The sequence below is a fragment of the Motacilla alba genome, chromosome 10, assembly GCF_015832195.1.
Source record: "Motacilla alba alba isolate MOTALB_02 chromosome 10, Motacilla_alba_V1.0_pri, whole genome shotgun sequence".
In the NCBI taxonomy this organism is placed as follows: domain Eukaryota; kingdom Metazoa; phylum Chordata; class Aves; order Passeriformes; family Motacillidae; genus Motacilla; species Motacilla alba.
In genome coordinates, this window is record NC_052025.1 from 1,794,911 (window position 1) to 1,817,450 (window position 22,540).

General features: G+C 43.4%; 1 protein-coding gene across 16 annotated transcripts; it reads left to right on the top strand.

Annotated features, from left to right (window-relative positions):
- The first annotated feature begins 348 nt into the window (after positions 1 to 348).
- On the top strand, positions 349 to 20,369 carry TPM1 (tropomyosin 1). 16 transcript variants are annotated; one of them, XR_005258111.1, is made up of 10 exons: positions 366 to 692; positions 1,648 to 1,773; positions 7,947 to 8,080; positions 9,283 to 9,400; positions 9,836 to 9,906; positions 10,156 to 10,231; positions 11,352 to 11,414; positions 11,677 to 11,746; positions 13,050 to 13,294; positions 14,567 to 14,731. XR_005258111.1 is itself a non-coding variant. In XM_038146839.1 (10 exons), the coding sequence occupies exons 1-10, from the start codon at positions 579 to 581 to the stop codon at positions 14,568 to 14,570; spliced, it is 855 nt and encodes a 284-aa protein (XP_038002767.1). In that variant the 5' UTR covers positions 366 to 578; the 3' UTR covers positions 14,571 to 14,777. The 16 variants fall into 16 exon arrangements, 11 of the variants coding, with proteins under 11 accessions (XP_038002772.1, XP_038002770.1, XP_038002767.1 ...); XR_005258109.1 differs by lacking the exon at positions 10,156 to 10,231 and adding an exon at positions 10,721 to 10,796; XM_038146839.1 differs by lacking the exon at positions 10,156 to 10,231 and adding an exon at positions 10,721 to 10,796 and having other exon boundaries at positions 13,050 to 13,128; positions 14,567 to 14,777.
- Positions 20,370 to 22,540: the final 2,171 nt, after the last annotated feature.

The following is a 22,540-nucleotide window of genomic DNA, read 5'->3' on the forward strand; positions in this document are numbered from 1 at the left end:
GGTGTCACCCAGACACGCTGCCCGCTGCGAGCAGCCTTCGCGCCGGTCTCCTCCACTCCCCGCGCTCCGGCTTGCTCCCCTTTTTTTTCTTTTTTTTTTTCCTCCCAGGAGCAGCAGCGAAATGTCCCGTCCTGCCTATTTGGAAATGGGAACAAATTGCTCCCCCGCCTTACCTCGCCCATCGCATCCCATATATAGTCATATCTGCGGTCAAATGGCAGGCGGCAGCGAATGGGAAGGCTGTGCCTCCCAAAAAAACCCGGGGGGCAGTGAGAGAGGGAAAGGGGTAGGGACGAAAGGAGGAGGGAGGGAGGGAAGAAAAAAAGCCCTTTCCAAAAAAGTATTGGATGTCTTGAGGAATGCAGTCAGCCCCCTGGGAAAGTACATATCTGTGAGGCGCTCCCTGCCCGCCGCTTGCATTCGGCCGGCGCCCGTCCCGCACGGACCAACCCCGCCGCCCGGCAGCTCCGCTCCGCTCCCCCGGGGGCCTGCGTCCGGACTCGGGGCTATCCCGCAACTTTTCAAGTTTTTCTTTCGGAAGGAGTTCGCGCGAGGACGCGCCCTAGCCCACCGCCACCATGGATGCCATCAAGAAGAAGATGCAGATGCTGAAGCTGGACAAGGAGAACGCCTTGGACAGAGCCGAGCAAGCCGAAGCGGACAAGAAGGCAGCGGAGGAGAGAAGCAAGCAGGTCTGCACCGAGGGCCCGGGCGCAGCGAGCGCCGGGGCGCAAATCTTTCCAGACTATTCTGTCTTTTTTTACCTCCTACCCTCTTCTTCCCCCCTCACCGTACTTTGTTATATTCCACCCCCGCGCCCCTGCAGAACTGGTTGAACTTTCCCTAAGGCAGAGCTTCAGCCTGGCAGCCGCCGGCTGGAGGTTCCCGGGGGCGCGGCAGGAGGTCCTTCCCCCTTCCACCACTGCAGCTGGGGAGCAGGGCCCTGGGACGGCTGCGTGGCCTCTGTGCCTTTGTCACAGGGGGACGGCTTAGAGAGGCTGCCCAGAACGCCTGGTCAGCGCTGAGCAGATGTGAGGCGATTTGGCAAAGGACAGTTAAAGCTGTGTTTGCCCAGTCCAGCATCACTCAGCAGATGTGTCCGATTCGAACTGCCCTCCCGCCCTTCTTCGGACGCATGCCCCACTTTTTTGTCCTTCTCCGACCCCCCCCTCCTTTACAACCTGGGGCTTCTTGATTCAAGGAGGGGGATGCATTGATTGCACGTTTCTGGGAGATCCTGAAGGAGGAGGGAGAAAGGAAGAGCGATTTTATAAATTAGTTTCAGTTTTCTAAGCCAAGGGAGAAACATATTTGTGCGTTATATTTCCTCTTGTGCACCTAGTTAGAGGATGACATTGTGCAATTGGAAAAGCAATTGCGAGGGACGGAGGATACAAGGGACCAAGTGCTGGAAGAGCTACACAAGTCTGAGGACAGCCTCCTCTCCGCAGAGGAGAATGCTGCCAAGGTATCGTGCCCTTGCTGCAAGCAAAGAGGATCTAACTCTCTCTCCTTCTTTCTCTCTCTGTCTGTCTGTCCTTTTCTGTCTCTTCTGCACTCACACCTCTCCGTTTGCACGATCACGCTGCCTGCTGCACCTTTTCCTGCCCGCCCTCCCCTTTCCACCACTTTCCACCCATATCACAGCTGGAGGACGAGCTGGTGGCTCTACAAAAGAAGCTGAAGGCCACTGAGGATGAGCTGGACAAATACTCCGAGTCCCTTAAAGATGCACAGGAAAAGTTGGAACTGGCTGACAAAAAGGCCACAGATGTAAGTTACCCCCATCCCTTTCACCACAAGCCCGACAGAGAAACCACACACTCCCTCTGCTCAGGACAGCCTGGACTCCTACTCAGCAGCACTGCAAAGCTCTGCTGAAGGCGGGGTCCAGGCACCTCCTGGACAGGGAGGTGGGAAACACAGCACTGCCTCCCTGCATGAGGTTTGCACACTATCAGAGGCGTCTGATTGGTTTCTGCTCACTTGACATGTGCTTTTATGTGTACTTGCCACTGTAGATGTGAAAGTAAAGAAATGGCGATTTATCTATTCAGGTGATGGGTAAAACAACTCAGAGTGGAACAACATTGTCTTGATAGTGAAACAGAAGCAGAGAGTTAATAGTGAGTAGGTGCAGGAGAGGGAGATCCAGAAGAGCAAGGGCTGCTAGTTCTGTTTTCAAGAGAGCTGTTCCTAGGTATGCATGTGTTAGAACTGCTGGTGGTTACTGGTTTGGCTCACTGGTCCCTGAGATAAAAGGTTCTCTCCTGCTTTTTTTTCCCCCTTGGAAATCAGTGGAACTGCTTCACTTGTCAAAGAAAAGTTCAGTCTTGTGTGACGGAAGATTGTCCGGAAGATGATACTTGCTAGTTTTGCAGTTCAGAGGACAGGGATCTTGGGAGCAAGCTGGGAGATATATATAGCTCAGCACTTTATATGGTAATAAGACAAGAGCTTGTGCCTCTCCCAGGCCCTCATCCCTCCCACCTGTCTGTTCCTGACATGCATTTAATGGATCGCATGCATGGAACCATAAGACTCTGTGTAGTTGAGGTCTTGGTCTCTATTGCTGCTGTTGGACAATTCAATTCTCCTTGAGTAAATCTCAGGTCTGAATGACAGGATTAGATGAAACTACACTATTTCCAAAGCAATGAGCCTCCTTTTCCTATAGCTCAGTTTTAAAAGTCAACCTCAAAGCCAAAACGAAAAGGAGTTGCCACAAATGAAGCAAGCAAAGTATTTCAGGAGGAGGAAGGATACTTTCAGAAACGGAAATGTTACAAACAACAACTTCACATAGAAGACAACATGCTTTTATCTTATCTTACTTCTAAAAGGAATAAAGAAAGAAAATGTTTAGCTTCAGTATGGCAACTAAGTTATATAGCTTTGAAAGAGAACCCGAGAACTTAACAAACAGAAGTGTTCAAAGGAACAGGGGAGAGGGGTCCGTGTATAATGTGGATCAGATGTCTGCCCTGTGCAGGCTGCCATAGGAGAGGCAGCTTCCTAGCAGGACATTTATTTAGCTTGTTCAAAGGAACCGCATATAGATCCAAGGGAGATATTCCTTATATGGAAAAGTATGCAGACTATTTGGAAATAGCTTGCCATGGATGAAGGCAGGAGAAATGTTACTAGATTCCCATTCTGAAACTAAGGATCTTTCTAACCGATCCCCACGCCACCTGCCCCTGCTGGAAAACAGTGTTTGGAAGCTAGTTGAGGGCAATTTTATTTGCAGTCTTCCCTGAGGTGGAGGGTGGGAGAGTGTCTGGCTTGTTTTCATCGAGGTAAATGTCTTATTTATTTGTATGCATGGAATATGTCTGACAGTTTAGGGATGTACTTATTTTTTTGGCAACGAAGAGTACATTTGGGGCATTGCAGTTGACCTAGTATTTACCTTATTAGTTTGAATAGTTCCAAGCCTTAGGAAAAGGGCAGAGGCAGGGAGGGAGTGTCGGCTCTCTGGAATGGACTCGCCTTTCACTGGGACTTACCTGTCCGGTGTGACTCATCTCTCAAAAGCCAGGCACATCCCCGGAGCCACCCCACCTGAGAGGGGGCAGCTGCAGCCCCCTCTCCCCTCCCCGTGCCTCAGGAGCCAGGCCGGGTGCAGCAGCATCTGGCGGGTTTCTCGATGTCTTTTTATGACATCGCTCATAGGGGGCGGTTTGCGGAGGGAAAGGTGGGTCTTGACCCCGGGCCCGGTCCGGTCCGGTTCGGGGCACCTCGCGTGCCGTGCCGCCAGGCGGCGCTGCTGCCCCGGCTCTTCCACCGGGCACGGCCGCGCTGCCGGCAGGAGCGGCCCAGCCCCGGCAGGAGCGGCCCATCCCGGGCCGGACCGGCCCATCCCGGCCACGGGCGGCCCATCCCCAGCCACGACCGCCCCAACCGCGGTCGGACCGGGCCAGGGCTGGCCCATTCGCTGCCACGACCGGCCCATCCCAGTTCAGTACCGGCCGATCCCCGGGACCAGCCCATCCCTAGGACGGCTGGACCATCCTCCGTCCCCGCCCCGCTCCCAGCCCGGTGCCGCAGCCCCGCCCCAGAGCGCTGCGGCGCGGGGGGACTTCCGGGGCTGCGGCGGGCGGAGGGAGGCGGCGCGGGCAGGGCGAGGTGCGGGCATGGCGGCGATGAGCTCGCTCGAGGCCGTGCGCAGGAAGATCCGCAGCCTGCAGGAGCAGGCGGACGCCGCCGAGGAGCGGGCGGGACGGCTGCAGCGGGAGGTGGACCAGGAGCGGGCGTTGCGGGAGGAGGTAGGGCCGCCCCTCGGCCCGGCTTGGGCCCGGGGGTTGGGGGCGCGGGTCCCGGGGCGCGGCTGCCCCGCTGCCTCCCCGGCCGGCGGAGTGCGAGGCCGCTTCCTTCGCCGCCGTGTCCGACAAGATGGTTGTTACCTGCCGGGCCGGCCGCGGGGTCGGCCCGCAGTGCTGCGTTCCGCGGTCGGTAACCCGAGTGCTGCGTGGGCCGGGCCCAGGTGCAGCACTAGGTGTGCTGGGCAACAGCAAAACCCCGAGCTGGAATGAGGTGGGCTTAGGCGAGATGTTTGAGATTACTTGTTTTGGATTAGGCTATGAGCGAGGTTTTACGAGGTGTTTCTCCCCACAAGTCCCAGTTCTCTTATCCCATGCAGACGAGTTCATCTGTGTGGGAAGTCAGCATGGCGACTGTTGGGAAGCACGCAAGAGTGCACCTGAGATGGCCCATGGTACCTGACAACGCCAGCGCCCAGCCTCTGTCACTGTGCGTCTGTGTGTGCTGTTCATCACAGCTGCTCGCCAAGAGGGGAAAGGAACAGTGGGCTTGGTTTTGGGCAGAGGCAGAATCAGGTGTGAGCAGCACAGGCTTACGTAGCAGAGAGATGTAATTATGGGTGGCAATCACAATAAAAAAAAAACCTGATAGCGCTGTTCTTCGTCTTATCACTGACCTTTGGGAGTTCCAGCAGCTGTAGCTTAATGTTTCCTGCTGTGAAATGTACAGTGTTCTTTGAGGCAGTTTCAGTGTCTTAAGTAGTTGCATAAAAAGAAAGCAAGAGAGCAGAGCTCTTGTGTAGTTTATTACAATAGAAAAAAATGATTATTTATTGAAAAAGTGATTATTTGATTTCCTTATAATATGGGCCTTTCTGCACATTCTGGGCAGTAAGTTCAAAGGAAGAGCCTCCTGATTACTTGCAGGTGATCTTCCTTCTGGAGCAAAATATGGCTGCTTGTGTAACTATTGCATTCTTGCAGATCACTTGGCATATCTGTTTTTTTCAGTGAAGAGCCATAAGTCATTTCATAAGGGTTTCTGTTTTTAAAAAACTTGTACTTGTTTTCTAAGCTTTGTGGAGTAAAGGACACAAAAATTCCTACTTTCAGTAGCATGCATTATTCTGATCAGCATATTAAGGAATTTCTGTTGAAAAGGAAAGTTTTACTGTTAATTTTTGTGGCAGAAGGAACAGTGCTGGAGGAGTGATTACAGCCTTCTGGTGGAGCCTTCCTTTAAGAGTTCAGCTACCTTTCAGTAAGGCTTAGGACCCTAAAGGTTAATGTTTATCTCTTCCCTGGAGTTGGCTTATGTGGATGATGTGGAATTCTGCAGAGTAAGTTTATATGATATTTAAGTTTTTGTGTGGAGGGATCAGTGCTGAGGGTGAATAAAGGCTGAAAAAACTGAACTCCCAGGCACATGTAGACGTGTGATTTTTCTACAGTGCTGGCTACAGACGAGGGGTTTTATTGCTGCAGCTGTATTTCTGTGTGCTTGAGGAGGGAGGCTGTGAGAGCACTGCAGCAAGCGAGCTGAGGTGTGAATCTGCTCTTTCCCTCAGTGTAATGCCTTTCATGCATGGCATGTGACCAGCTAGGGTTGTTAGGTGAGGGGTTTTTTCTTCCTGTGCAAGGTACAAATATGCAAACAACAAAAAAACTACAGCTGTGGCCAAAACATAGCATAGCCTCCAGCTTTTGATTGTTATACCAGATTGTTCAAAGTTTCAAGGCTGTGATTAGCAGCCATTCCCTTAAAAAAGAATCTTCTGGTTTTTTAGTGCACACATCTCAAGGGGCTGTTGGTAACCACTTTTTCAAAATGCATTTTTCTTCCTCCTTCTGGAAAACAGAATCTCCCTTACAATAGTGATAATTAACACCCAGTGGTAACTTATCCATGTCATCACTCATTGTAAAAATATGTGGTGTGTAAGTGCCACGGCAGAAACCAGGGTTGTGTTTGCATGGTAGCGGTGGGAGTGCCCCGAATGTCACTGGGGTTTTTTCCTTCCTTGCCATATAAGGAGAGAAGTCCTGCTCTGCAGAAGAATAACTGGGGCCATATAAGGCTGATTGGTAAATCCTTAGTGAGTTACTGGAGCAGGAAGTGAAGACTTGAACTTTAGTCACCCTGTGTTTTGAAGCACATTTTATGCTGTTATCATGATGAGCAGTCTTGACATGATAATAATTAACTTGAACATTACAAGTTTCCCTAGGGTAGCCTTTATGAAAGGTCATTTTCTTCCTTAAATGTGAAAGTTCAAATTCTTAGTTTTTTAAAGCCAGAAGTCCAAAACCAGAGATCTTGAATACTACTGCATGATTACATAGCTAAACGTTTTATATTTGGATTAATATTGATCTCCAAGGATGAAGTCTCTTCTCCTTCTGGTTCTATGTGTTCACTGCCAATGCATATTAATGTTCAAAGATATAATTGCTTCCCTGTTCTTTACTTTCAGTCATTCTAGCTGGACGTTGTTAGTTTTATGTCAAAGGTTGTTTTATTTGACTGGTCTGTCAGTTATTCTTTGTTGTGTTATGAGCAGCAAAATCTTTGCTATGGACAACTGTACCCAGCTACCCCTGGTTAGAGAAGAAAAAGTACCAAGCTGATACTTTTGGCATCTACTTTTGCCAGAGGGTTGGTTTTCCCCTCAGCTAGACATCATAGGAAATTCAGATGTGTACTTCCTCACATTTAGCAAATATATATCATATATGTTTTCAGTACTAATTGTTATTCTCTGAAGTAATTAACTTTTTAGAATAGTTACCCTTTTATGTATACTTTGTGCTTAATACAGTTTTGAAAGAAAGTAAGTTTAATGATGAAGTTAGCACAAGAAGGCTGTTTTAGAACTTACTGTGCAACTTAGGCCAAGTGTGGGTTTGGAGCTGTAATATATAATAGCTTGAAATGATAAGAAGCAGATGAGTTGCAAGTGTTGTACAGAAAGTTACGTGAACAGGTAATTCAAGAAAGGCAAATTTAGGGGAAGATTGAGGATGGAATTATGGGAGGGAAAAAAAAAAGATGTTTTAAGGGATTGCTGCCTGTACCAGGGTCCTTGCTGGTGCCTTTTTTGTCAACTCTTGCACAGCTTGCCTGTAAACAAAACCTCTGGGTATTCGGGCACTTTTTAAATGTTCTCAGACTCTCTCTGTGGCAGCTGTCTCGTTGCAAATGCTGATCCAGGTGTGGTTTTACATGTTTACACTGAACCCTTCTTACGGAACTCAAGGAAACGTCGGGACAATTCTTGCAAAATATGGTGAAAGGTCATAAATAAAGGAATTGGGGTAACAGAAGAATTGAGTAATTAGCTTGTTGATTTGATTTAAAAAGGGAAGGTCTGTAATTAATGTCTGCAAATACAATAACAGAAAATATTTGGGTAATGGTGCATAATTCTTCCTGTGCAGTTCTTTCTAGTACAAATTGTACAGTCCTTGATGTGCTTCATTGAAAGCAAGCATTAATCACTTTTTTCCTCTGTTAAGCAATAACTTCACAATTCAATCATGCACATCTCTGTGTATGGACTTTTTAGTGGATGAAGTCAGAAATTACAAAGTGCTGTTAAATAGCACTACCAGGTAATGGGGTCACCTTTTACAAGGGAAGATGTGTGCCTTACTATGAATTCATTTCTATTTCTTCCTGCTTAGGCTGAGAGTGAAGTAGCTTCTCTGAACAGACGCATCCAGCTGGTTGAGGAAGAGTTGGATCGGGCTCAGGAGCGCTTGGCCACTGCCCTGCAGAAGCTGGAGGAGGCTGAGAAGGCTGCAGATGAGAGTGAAAGGTGGGTGGAGCCACACCTGAATGGATTGTTACCCTTATGACAAAGATCATAATTGCCAGGGTGTGGGTTAGGAAATAAATTAAACCACTCCTAGGTCTCTGAATATGTGTAATCTGCTCTTCTTTGCATACATGGACTTCAGTTACAGCTTGTCTGTAGAAATGTCCAAAATATCTGGGCTTGGATCCTTTTTCAGTTGTGAAGATAGGATTTAAGTGTGGTAGGTCTTTTGATGTGTCGTTCACATCCTGGGAAAACTGCTTGGCCCAGCCCAGACTTCTCTGATTGGATGACACCTCCTTGTGATACTCTTGTGCTGTTTGGGTGATTCTTGCTTTCATTGTGGGTAGAAAATCTCACCTAGAGAGTAGTGAAGTGCTGGAAGAGGCTTTGGTTCTCCTGTTGACAAGATTGGTATGTGAAGGTGAGCAAAGGAAAGAGACTGGTAATTCCTTCACATTTCCAGAAGTCTGTAGTCTAAGTTAGGAAGTCAAGCTTTGTGACTTTGAAAGATCTTCTGTCTTCTTCCAATGGTATTCTATACCTGTGGTAGAACCTTTTATTGTGAAAGAAACCCACACATTCTGCATGTGTACTTCTACCTCACTAAGAATGGAGTCTGTTGAAAAGAAGTTTGCCAGAGACTCACTGGTGTGCTTTGAAACATTTAAGGTAATTTTATGTCGGACATGTGCAACACACAGTGTTTCTTGTTATGAAGAATTTCAATTTTGCTTTTAGAGAGCACAGGGAGCTTCTAGGGCTCTGACATGGCAAAATCCAGGGGAGTCTGGCCCACAGACATGATTCCTGTCAGTTCTGCAAGGGTTCTAACATGCTGTTGAGGAGTGTAAAAGCACAGATGCTTTCAGTCTTACTAGGTCTTTAGAAGCAACACCTTCTTTGTTAACCTTTCTGTAAGAGGAGTTTTTCCTGCAATTTAAAATGAAAAAGAATTCTACAGCTGAATTACAGTAAGAGCTAAACAAGTAACTTTTTCTTCCTTCCTAAGACCTGTTTTATTCCTTGAACTTCCGAAATTTAAGTGCACAGGACTAAATCTATGGTGTGAAGTCTCATCTGTCTGATGTGCTTTACTCACCTGAATACCACTGTCTGAAAGTCACATACCACAAGCAGTAGAGCTGGAGATGAACTGGCAAGCCCTGAACCTTGTATTTCCTGTTTTTCGCATTTTTCAGAGGAATGAAGGTCATTGAAAATAGAGCCCAGAAGGATGAAGAGAAGATGGAAATCCAGGAGATCCAGCTTAAAGAGGCTAAGCACATTGCTGAAGAGGCTGACCGCAAGTATGAAGAGGTCAGTTCTTGAGTGCAGGTCATCTCTTTCTGAAGTCTCTGAGGCTGTGCCTGTAATTTTTGTTTTTCTCTTTTGCCTTTTAAGTTCAAAAGATCACAAACACCCCTCTCCAGAGCTGTGGAAGGAAAATCAGGCACTCAGATACCTCAAGGGACTAGGTGACAGGAGATCTGTGCTTAGATTTTTCACTAAAATGTTTGAGAGTATTCCCTAAGCTCTTAGGGAGAGAAATATTTTTCAGTTGCCTTCTGGTGAATGAAAGGCAGGTCTTGAAAAATGTCAGATACCTAAGTCTCAAATGAATCATGAAGATACCACATAACCAAAACTCATGTGTTGACCAAAAAATGAGGAGACCTGGTGCCCTGCTTTGTAGGTTCTAGAAGCAGGTGAGGTGCAGTGCAGCAACATAATATCCCTGATTGTCCCTTGTAGGTGGCTCGTAAGCTGGTGATCATTGAGAGTGACCTGGAGCGCGCTGAGGAGCGTGCTGAGCTATCAGAAAGGTAAGTGTGGAGCTGCCCTGGGATGTATGTGAGGTGCTAGAAGAGAACTATAACTGCATGAAACGTTGGCAGCACACTGTGTGTTCAGCTCCAAGCTATGTTTTGCTCATTTACTGTAATGGTTGAGATAAATGGTCAGTGCCAAAGTAAACGTGTTCCTATGTGTGTGCGCGTGTTTTGTCACTGCATGCTGTACCTGCACACTGATTTTGTGAATGGCTTTTGTGCATTTCATGTGTTCACTAACAGCCAAGTCCGACAGCTGGAAGAACAGTTAAGAATAATGGATCAAACCTTGAAAGCATTAATGGCTGCAGAGGATAAGGTACTGATACTAATAAACAGTTTTTAGGTTTAACTGCAACCCAAGTGTTTCAGCTTCCGTAGCCAGTTAGCTCACTCAGTAGTAACAAATAAGTCCTTGCTATGCTCTTTACTCTCTCTTTGCATCTCGCTTTGGTGGTTTTCTTCGGTCTCTTTTTTGTTTATTGATTTTTATCTTTAAAACTGATCTCCTGTGCAGCCAAAAGAAGCTGAACTGTCTCACGTGTAAAAGCTCTGTAAATGTTTCTGTGTAAGCCAAGAGCTGTAGATAAATTTCTGTCTGGTCATTGTCTTAATGTGCACTTGAACTGATATTTGGCATCACAAAGAGTTGCTTTCAGTCTGTGATGGATCAGCTGCTTTTGAGGCCGTTCTTTTGCCCTGTAATTGTTTTCATTTTTCTCTATCTTTTCCCCCTATTTTCTCCTGTTTCTTTTGCTTGACTGAATCTTCCATCCTCCCCTTTCCTGCCTTACCTCCGAAATAACAGCAAATGTGCTGAGCTTGAAGAGGAGTTGAAAACTGTGACCAACAACCTGAAGTCGCTGGAGGCTCAGGCTGAGAAGGTAGGCTAGAGACTTATGTGAGAATGTGTCCCTTACATTGTCAGCTGGCCTGTGGGGTTTTCTTTGTATGCCAATCACTTTGCAGCATTTCTTCATGGCTGTTGTCATTAGAGGCATTTGGATTTACTACTCAGTTCATATTTGGCTCCTACTGGAACATAGCATGTCTTGTAATTCCAAATAGGTCGGTATTATTTGGCCACATGTTCTGTTGAGTATTCTGGCAGGATTAAGTGTTAATTGTAGAATGTCCCTCAAAATGGCATTGTGTGCTAACATTTAATTTCTCCAGAAGACATTCCTCTTTAAAACCATAGTACTAATTTCTTCTCAAAGTTCCCACCATATTGCACTGGAATGTGACTCAAGGGAAGTTTGGCTCTTGTAATAAACCATACTACCACTACCACGGCCTTCCAAGTGGAATTAATTTTGTTTTACCTATAACAAATTTCTTGCGTACAGATAAATCTGTTACAAGAGTTTCAAATGTGGGGTTTCTTGGGTATATTTAGAATACCCATCTAATACCAGTGATCCTCTTCCTAATTACAGTACTCCCAGAAAGAAGACAAGTATGAAGAGGAGATTAAAGTTCTGACTGACAAACTGAAGGAGGTAAAATGAGAGCTGTTCTTTGCAACATACCTTCCAATGCACCTTTGATTCTTTTAGTATAAACTCTGCTGTGATGCTGTAAGGATGAACATACCGTTTTGGAAACAATTTATTGTTAAATATCTCCCCTAAAAATTAGTGTATACTAGCCTTATTATTTGCCTCCTCTCACTGTGCTTTTTTCCTCATTTGAATTATTTATTTTCTACTCCTAAGTACTGTGTGTGTTTCCTAAAGTAGTCTGTATTTGTCCTGACTTCAGGCTGAGACCCGTGCTGAGTTTGCTGAGAGGTCAGTAACCAAGCTGGAGAAGAGCATTGATGACCTAGAAGGTATGTGGGACTGTTTTTCAGCTTACTGTGGAAATACATATCTCTTATTCTTCTCTTGTGTGAGGGTTTTTTTTGTTGTTTTTAATACCCAATTCTACTGGGCTGACTTGTTCTGCTTATATAAATGGGTCTGCCTAAAGAGTAGACAAAATATTTTCTAAAGGAAATGTATTGATATCTTAAATGCTTCAGGTGAACAGTGTTTTGCTCTTGCCTGTTGCTTTTTCTCTTATGTTCTCAAGACTCCTTCCATTTTTTTTGCTTTACACTCTTCTATTTGGAAGTATATAAATGTTACAGGGTAAATGATCAGATGACAAGTGTTATTATCATCTTAGTAAAGAGCTGATGAAGAGTTGCATTATGTTTGCAAAAGTTAGGAATGTAGCAAGCCAGCCTAATTTATTACTGTGATAGGTGTGGGTCGGGGCAGGCATTTTGTGACATCGACCAGTTGTTGGGTTTTGGTAAAGCTAATAGATTGTAGATACAATGGGAAGGACAGCTTATTCAACTTCAGAGGGTTTGTTTGTAAGGTTTGGATAAATCTGCCAGAACTGCAGCAGAGTAGTAGAATGTGCTTTCTGCCTCTGGAGAAAACAATTCAGTAGGACTCTGTAATTTGCAGTTATGTGGAGTTTGCTATTTAGAGGCATTACGCTAAGTGCAGGATTTGAAGAAGCTAAATTGCATGGCGTGGCAGGCTGGATTCTGCATAAAGGTGATGAAATGCCTAAGTAGCTGCTGAAAATTTATGATCCCTGACTCAGGGAGGAAGCAGAGAAGAAAGATAAGTGTTTAGAATGAACAAAAATTGCTCTAAGAAGCTGAGTTTGACATCACACAAATCAGAGTGGTTAAAGAAAAAGTGTTAGAAAATGGTAACACCCTCCTTTGGACCCCCATTTTTGGATCTTTTCTCCCTAGCTCCTGTCCCCACTCTTAATTAAAACAAAAAAGCATTAAAACAAAAATCCAGGGCAGTGAAACACGTATTTTTGCTTCTTTTGTACTCTCTTTTCTTGGTTTTCTGTATATCACAGGTTGCCCTGTTCGCAGTGCAGTTAATCAACTTGTTGTATAGAACTGCTCACTATTTTCTTGCATAGAACTGTTCACTATTTTCTTTCTTTTATTCCTCTCTAATTTTGTTTCATTTTGTCTGCCACAACACTTCTTTCTGTGCACTCTTCCCATTTCCTATGGCTTCTGGATGGTATTCCCATGCCACCACCTTCACCTTCCATCCCATGATCCTGCTCCATTTCCTTGCACACCTCTGCCTTTCCTGGGGGAACATCAGATGAGCTCTATGCTCAGAAACTGAAGTACAAAGCCATCAGTGAGGAGCTGGACCACGCTCTCAATGATATGACTTCCATGTAAATGTCTTCCCAGCTTGTGCCCGCTCCTGCTTCCCTGCCCTCACTGATTGCGCAGTACCGGCCTTGTGAAATGATGCTCCCTGTGTAGTGGGAGATGCTTTCCTTTAGACAGAATAGGTGTACAAAATACCATGAACAATTGCTTTACCCTGGCAAAGTGTGGGTGAGTGTTGTGCCAAGCCTGGTAAATACTCATGGTGATTTTGTAAGCTTGTGGTTACTTTTTGATTCTGAGTCTGCAATCCTTGTGTCTTGTGGTTGCCCTTTGTTTGTAGCTCTGTGTTTATCCTTTCAGTTCACCTCTGTTCAAACATTATCTACCAGACCCATCATGTTTGTTTTACCAAAGAAAATTGCTGTGGTACCTGTTGCATTCAGAGTGTATTCCTTTGCCTGCTGTCGCAATTTTTGCTCCGGCAAAGTTCCTGCAAAAATGTCAGAGGAATTTGGATTTAGCTGTATTCTCTATTAATGACAGTAGAAAGTGTTTTTCTAAATTTCCATAACTGCTCTGAAAATTTCAGCTGTTACCACTGAATTACATGTGTGGAAATGGATTTAAAGTACCTTGTCATTTAAACCCATAAAGACAACAATTGAATTGTAGGTTTCTTCTGTGTATTTTCTGGATAGCAGTAGTAATTTTATTTGCATACACCAAAAATGTGGTAATACCAACTTTAGTCATAAGGAGAAAAATAAAGAGTGGCAGGAAAGTAGGAGAGTCAACAGCTGTAAGATGTGACTCCTCAGTGCAGCGTCTGGCACAAAGTGACTCTTGTTCCACGGGCTCTGAACAGAGGTCAGCTGTGCTACCTCCACCTTCCCATGCATGAACACTGCAGCTGACATGGGAGAGGGGAAGAGCTGTGGCTCTCAAGTGCTTAGGAGGTGCAATGTCTAGTCCCAGCATTCCCTTTTGGAAACCCAGGCATGCTTTCAACAAGACATAAGGTTTGCTTAGAGCTTGAGACATATTTTGTGTGCACCCATATTTTAAATAGTTTTTTTCTTCATGTTGTTTTTGTCCCCATGTCTGTTCATTACTTTTCTTCTTCTCTCCACCAACATTTTAGTAGAGGTCTCATGTTGCCTGCTTTGTATGCTTTGATTATTTGTTTTTAAATTCTTCCCCAACATATGGTTTTGCTTAGTGGCTTATCAAGCAAATGGATTTCTTTCTTCCTCCTCTCTATACAGAGATTACAATATTTCTTCAATTTGGGATATTTCTAAGTGGAAAACAGACTTTAAATTGTAGTCTACTGGTATATGAGGATGTGACTCTATCATTCCAGTCCCAGCATGGTGTGCTGTTTCTCTAGCATAGTCATCTCAGCATGCTGGGCTCTGCTGTGCCATTGCTGCTTTTTTGAAAGTCTTTACTGCACCTTTTTTCATTTTCTACCTTATCTCACTTTTTCTTTTCATGCAGATAATTTTCTTTGCTTCAGTTCTCCAAAGACATCTTCATCGGGTTGGATAAAACATCTTTCCAAGCTTTGGATGTTTCATGGGCTCATTGTCCTGTCTTCTAGTTTAGTTGACTCTTCCTCTATCACCTGTCTCAGAACATGCTCTGTTTGTGCTCTGCTGTACAGAAACTACATTTCTCAATGTAAAATAAATATCCCAGCTGTATCCCTTTTGCTATTCCTTTGCCTTTTATTTATTTAAGTAACTATTTAAGTTATTAATAAAATTTGCGCTTTTTGCCGCTAGGGATTTAATTTTTTTGTGTTTTCATTTTTTAGCTGAAAACACTTTTGCCTCAATGTTGACAATGCCAAGCCAGCAAGTGCAGTGTGTGAAAACTGGCCAGTTTATATTCTTAGTTTTTCTCAAACTCTGCTGCAGATAAAATGACAAATAGATGTAACAGGAACTCTTCCAGTTGTTATTGTTAGGACAAAATTTGCAAGGACACTACTTCCTTGGGGTCACTTGGTCGTGGGAGCATGGTTGAAGGAGCAGTTACATCCCTGATGTAACCAGATTTTTCACTTTAAAGCCTGAAATATTTTCCTAGCTTTATGCTGAAGACTTCTTATCTTTAATTAAATGTGTTTGTTCATTAACTTAAGTATTTGAGACAGATTTAAAAGAGGCAGCATCAAAAACTTTAAATTCTTTTTTTCACCCAAAAATAATCCTTGAAACATCTTGCAAAAAAAGTTTTCTGTCTTTCCTACCTCAGTTATTCAGCAAAGATGATGCTTGCTAACATTTTGGGGTTTTTACAATATATTTTTCTTGAGTGGCATGATAATAATGGAAGTTCATTGGGAGGTTTCAGTAGCTTTCCACTTGTGCTTAGTTCACACTTGTGAGTTTGAACTGCAGACTCATGACAGATGTTTCAAAGCTGGAGTAGGAAAATTCTACTGATTATGCTATTAATGAAATTACTCTGCTACAAAGTGGAACATCATGGATTTCAGGTTGCAGCTGATTTGTCACTGTCTGATTAAGGATGAAGCATTAAATACTGATATCTTGTGCTCTTTTTGTATTGTTATTTGCAACTGGGGAGTTTATTGCCTTATTTTAACTTTATTTACATCGCAGTGAAAGAAGTTATTTTCCAGTTCACATGAAAGCAAAAACCAGATTGATTTCTGGTGGTGCTGTAACTCTATATATTACTAAAATTCCTAAGTCACCAAAGCTAAATAAATTCATTATCCCATAGCTGAACTGTAATTTTTAACTTTTAGAAAAATGTAAATGTTTCTTTCTTGTTCAGCTTCAAGATTATTCAGCAGTGCAGTCTAAACTAGATTTTCTCTCCTTCTCAAAGTTTGTTTTCCCAGTAAGGCTTGTGAATGGATGCATGCCCTTCCTGGCCTGCCATCCTTGGATAACTTTGGCATATCCCAATTTTCTGCCTATGGCACATCCTAATGTTGCTGGCTGGGGAGAGAAGCCCAAGTACAGGATATATATCAGCAATTGCAGACAGTTCAAGTAATAAAGTTCAGTAACTTACTACTCCTCAACTGACACAGTAAGTGGCTGTGTGTGAAGGGTAACCAGATGGAATGGGATATAAAAGTTAACCAAATATAATGGGATGAGCATTTGTAAAATGACTGAGGCTAACAACTTCACAAATGCAGGAGTTAGGGGGATTGTGGTCAACTGTAACTTGTCATCTGAGCCAGACTAAAATATGCTGCAGCAACTCCAGCTTCTTAATCTGTTGTGTTTTAGTTCATTGTTTTAGCAGAGTTTTTTGTCCACTCAGTTCCTTGCAATACTGGTGTTTCTTAAGAAAAGTAAACAAAAAAAGCAACATCCGTTGTAGGAACCTGTCAATTTAACATAGTGATTTTAAACATCAGTATTAAAATGTTGCCTTTTGTGTTGGTCATACATGATCAGCTCCCCTGAGGGATGGCAGGTTGCTGGACAGAGTACTGGAAATGAGCAGTGCAGTGTAGAACCCCAGGTAGCTGCATGCAGAATTCCTGGCTGGTCCTGCTGCTCTGATCTTCACTCCAGGGAGCTGTTGTGCTTCCCTGCTCTGCTGTGGTTCAGCACTCTTGTCACCCTCAGTTGTGGTATTGTACCTGCCATGTCTGGCTGCTTCTGTGCCTGAGGCTTCTTCCCAGGAGTGCAGGGCTGGTCCTGGGCTCTGCTGAGCTTTTCTGACTCTGCCCAGAGCCAGAACTCCCTGCTTGGCTTCTGGAGCTCCTACAGAGCCAGCCTCTGCCTCTGGAGCAGATGGACACGTGGCCCATGGGGAATCAAGGGCTCACTGTACTCTTGGGAAGTGCATTCCCTGCTTTACTGGGGGATTTATTTGTTTTGGAAGTTAAGAAATACTGTAAATCTCTGTCTCAGTCAGAGAGGAGATTTCTGTGATGATAGTAAGTTCACATAATTAATTTTTGAATAACAACTATATACACTTTGCTAGACAAAGTGAAATTTTAGTTACTCTAAGGCTTTGATTTTTTTTTCCCCATGTATGTGTGACATTATCATGGTGAGAGGGACAAGATCCATTTGTTACTGGTGCAGGATCAGAGCTGTGAAATGTGCCCTGGCTTTACTGAGCTGGCTGTGGGACTTTGGGCTAGGGAGGAAGCTGGGAGGAGTTGCTCACCATACAAGCATGTCCTGCAGACCAGCTCACTGCACAGCTTTGCCTTTGCTGTGTCCAGTGCCTGCAGGGGAAGAGGATTCCTGTGGAGGCTGTTAGGCAGCTTGTGGAAAAGAGTCAGAAACAGTCATTTCCTGTAGGGGAATAAATCTGGGATCAAGAGGTCAGGAGTGCAGTTAGGCTATTGAGAAGAGCATGGACAATTTGAGAACACAAGGTAGTCAAAAGCCATTGTGGAACACTTTTTTCACTCTGCAGAGCAACTCTCACTAAATGTGCTGTCACAACATGGCTGTGGCTGTTCTGTTTCGACACAAATTGTCCTCTCTGTTTGCTGTTTTTGAGCAAAGTGTTCATCCTTTTCATTTTCACCAAATGTGAGTCTGTTTTCTTATGAAGTAAAACTCAGCAACTTAAAGGTATCAAAATGTGAGGATTCCAGTAACACCAGTAATACTTACCTATCAAAAATAACATTTCAGCCCATCAGATTTCCTAGGAAAGGAGTCAGACCTGGTGGTAGTTGCCTACTAGCATCTCTCCTGCTGTTACTTGTGCTGGCTGTGGTGCAATTGCTTTCTCTCTACTGCTAGATGAGGTTCCACTACACCTTAAATAGTTGGCAAAGAAAAATGGCACTCATAAAACAAATTCACACACTGTACAGAAGACTAAAGTAAGACTTAGTACTTGAGGAATATAGCTGCAGTTCTTCCATTTGTGTCTCACAGCTGTTCCCCACAACAGGATTCTTAGCCAGTTCTTGATATGGTACAGTAGCTGTTCCTTGGAGTAGCTATTGCTAGAGTTCTAGAAACAGAGGTAAAATGTTTCTCTCTATGTTACTGAACTGTCTGTCATGTGGCCAGTTTCTTTAGTAACTCTTATTTAACTGTTTTCTCTGTCTAATCTGTCTTCATTCTGCCTCTTTTTTCCCTTCTAACCTGCTTGCTGCCTGTACAGACCAACTCTACCAGCAACTTGAGCAAAACAGTCGCCTAACTAATGAACTAAAGCTGGCATTGAATGAGGATTAAACTTTAGTGTGACTATATTGTTAACTTGTTTGAAAACACCTTCTCCAAAATTTCCTTTAAATATGAATCAGTAATTGTAGAAATAAGCAAGAAACTTAGAAATTGATTTTTTTTTCCTGTTGATTCTGTGGTAAATTAATGAAAGAAATTCTCTTGAGAAAATATGGAAATGTTTCTTCTGGATGAGGCTTTTCATTATGTGTCTGCACACCTATTTTGGAGGAGTACTATGCTCTTCTGCTGTGCAGTAGCTTCTTTCCACTTGAATAAAGAGCTACAGCATTTCATTATCAGTATTCAAAAAGTAACAGCCTGTGTTGCAGAAAGGCACTCAGTTTATCCAACGTGAATTGGCCCTAAGATTTTTACCACAGTGAGAGAAAAATATTCACTAGAATCCATATTTCTGTATTTCAAAACAACTTAAAGGATACGACAGCTGTTTTGTCTGGAGACTTTGATCTGATAATTTTGCCTTACTATGAATTTGGCTTGTATTTGACATTAAAAAAAAAAAAGAATGGGAGCTCCATCTGACAATACCCAATCAGTTTAAAGGTATGCTTGCATAGTATGAAGTTACTCTTACTGGATCCTGGGGGGATGCACCACCAGAGCATTATGCTCATTTATTGTATTAACCATGTATGTCAAGTGATTGTCCTATAAAAGTGTGCATGCAACATAAGGCTACTAACTTTGAGTTAATTTATTTTCTAGACGAAATTAATTTCTTCAAGGTCCCTTCACCGAAAACTATAATAGTTTTAATTTTTTTGGTATTTGTGTTTTTGAAATCTATGAAACTATTAATTGTGTAAATGCAAATAACTTATTTTGTTTATTGCCTACTTAAAAAAAGGCCATTTATTGTCTCACATACTTATTAAGCAAAGAGCTTCCAGAGCATTGCGTCTCTGTTGGCAGTGCATTTTCTTAAATGCAGCTTTGAACAGTTCTAAACTTGCATTACTTGCTGTTTGTTTTATTAATTTGGAATTCTCTCTAGTTGTGTTATCTGGAAACATTGATATTTATGAGCATGCACATTTCTTAACTTTCTAAACCCTCTGAGAGAAATGATGATTGCATGCCTTCATGTTCAGTGCCTCCAAAGAACTGCTATTCATGTTTTAATTTTCTAATCCCACAACAGAGAAAGTGGCGCATGCCAAAGAAGAAAACCTTAATATGCATCAGATGCTGGATCAAACTTTACTGGAGTTAAACAACATGTGAAAACCTTCTTAGCGGCAACCACACTATTTGTTTGATTATTTTTACACCTGCTTGCCGTGAAGCCCCATAAACATGTCTTTATTTTAGTTTCACCACAGTCACAAGAACATCCGCTAAATTATCGAACAGGGGTCAGGGAAACACCAAAATGGGCAAGCCATATGCGGGTTAAACAACATTACATTATGGTTTAAACGTGCCATTTCCCAACAAAAATGTTACCTACACTTTGTAGAGAGTTCAGCAATTTGGTATGCTTAGTCTGTGAAGAATCCTGGCTGTGGCAGAAAGTGTCCCACCTCAAGTGCCAACTACAGTTTTGACACAAGAACGATTCATGTTCCAGAGAGATCAGGTGGAAATGGTGCTATTTTGAACAAAAGGTTCTACTTGAAGTCTTTTGTTTGATATCAGACAAGTCAGGAGTTGTCCAGCACAGTAATTTATTTTTATCAGGACTTGACTGGTCTGTGAGAATTTGGACTTTCTGTGCCTTCTAATTAAAACAAAGTAATATAAGCAGTGGAGACAAGTGAAGGCTTCTGAAGGTTTTAAATTGTATTCTTGCAACTCAATACAGAAGTGTAGGTCAGCATTTCACCTTGAGTTTTCATTCGATTGTATTTTTCATGTTGAAATGAAAGATTCAATAAATTCAGGACAAAACATTAATTTGGAAGAGATTGTGTTAAAATGTATTTTATTTGAGGGGATTTGGGGTAGGGGAGGAATTTTTAAACTGATATTTGCCTCACTTTTTTCACACTTTCTTTGAGCAGTCTTAAAAGTATACCTGTATGTAAACATTGTATAATGATATGAAATAAAATGCACATTTTAGGACATTTTTTAAATCTTGTTCTCCTGTGGTTTGTTTTTCATCACATCAGTTTCCTGTGCATCCCTGTGTGAACTCTGCGTGTGTGCAGTGTCTCTCATGGTGTGAAACGCTGTTAACACATTGGCTCGGAGTCTTTTCTGTGTTGTTAGGCAACACAGAATGGAAATGTGGTGGTTTGGACAGATGTGGATCTGCAGCTGCTCAGAGGGGCCCTTTGAGGGCCATATTGCAGGAGCCTGTCCCCTGTCACTTGACTGCATGCCCAGGTGTGTGCAGGATGCAGTTATCCCATAGCAGGTGGTAGAACTTTCCAGAATTACTCATCATTGACCAAAATGGTTTTGGTAAGACCATTGCAGAGCTGCCATAGACCTCTTTGGGAAGTGAGTCCTGAAGCCATGCTCTTGGAAACACTACATCTATTTGTATATCTTACCTGGTAATATGTGCTAATTTACTTCAAAACAGTGATAAACCTTTGACAATCATGTGCCATGTCCATAAGAGATACTCCCCCTCAACTTTTCACTACTGGTTGCTAATTTCTGCATATGTGGGTGTCTTTATTTGAATTGTGAGGTCTGTCAATAGGCAGCTTCAGGACTTGAAAAATAATTATTTTTTCCTTCTTTTTCTGTAGTATATTGCTGAAAGCTGATGCTGCCCATCCCTCTAGCAGCACGGAGCTTGGTAGGAGACAGGTACAGATTATCTTCCAGATCACCAAAGAATTTCCACTAGTGGGCCCTTAGCAAACAGCTGAAACCAAATGACTTTATCAGCCCCTGGTGTAAGCTGGTAAAGGGGTAAAGTAATTCACAATTTCAGGTTAAGTGGGAATCAGAGAGGGAAGATGTACTGGTATAAGCCTGGGGTTTTTTTGATTGTGCTTTAAAGTGAGGAACTTGGTAACATTGCAAGTTTTTGTGTGATTTATTGACTGCTGCGAAGTCATCCTCAATAAAAAGGATGAAATCCCTGGCTTCATGTTTCTCTTGTGTTTTTGGGGAGCAAAATACATATTGCAAGGCTTCTGCAAGGCCTTAGCTTGTACTGGAGACTGACAGATAAAATTCCAACCACAAAGTGCTGAGGTAAGTTACTCTGATCTCTTGCTCCTTCCTTGCTTAGCACGAGGATGAAGTGTGAGGTGGTTGAGCTCTAAGAGTTCAAACCCCCATCCATGTGTGGCTTGCACTGGTGCTGCTGGAGTCAGGAGGGCTTCCCATAACGAAGTACTGTGCTGGGAATTGTCTGTGGAGTAGGGCCCAGGGCCACCCAGAGAGTCAGAGGCTGTTCAGGAGTAGAACAGAGGAGCTCTTGGCTCTGGGCTGCGAGTCTTACACAGCTGAGTGTGCTGCCAGATCCACTGGATTGCTGCTGTGGTCCTTGGTACGTGCTTGAGTCCTGAACAATGAGTCTGAGTGAGGTCAGACCCTTTGTTTGCTGCTTATATTGCTTTTCAGGAGACCACAAACTGCTTGTGGTTTGGGGAATCCGAGTTCAGCTCTCCCTGTGTGTAAGGGTATGAGAAGGCTGTGGTTTTCATATCTCTTAACGGTATCATGTCACCATTAATAGGGCAAGCCTGTGCAGGCAAGGAGATAAGAATTAATCTGAAAAAAATCCGTTTGCAGAGTACTTCCCCAAAGTGCACTCTTGCAGATGAATCCGTAAAGCTTCATAATAGGTAAGTAAAAGCTTTCCAGTTTCAAGGAGAGCTGAATGGAGCAGTGAACATGATGATAATGAATCTCCCCAAGTGCCTTTCTGCTGACTAGCAACAGACACATAAATACACGTAAGAGCATATTTGCTGGAGCAGGAAAATTGTTTTTACCATCTCTCATACGCTGCTACCACTCATGGGTTCTTTAGATGCAGTGTCTAATTAGACAAAACTCAGTGAAGCTACAAAGCACTGGCTTGTAAAAACAAGCTAAGCCTTGATTTAACCCCATTCTAGCAAATTTGCAGCTACTTTGCTATTTTAACTAAAAATTTATTAAATCACAGAACCCTGCATCATTCAGCATTCTTCAAGATGTGTGTCCTGGTTTGGAGAGTTACTCACCCTTTCTTTTAATGCAAAAACACATTTGGCAGTCTGAAATGCATCCTAATTGTGCAGCCATGCTCTCTAATTGTCTGGTTTGGTTTTTGAGCTGACCTCTCTCAATGAAA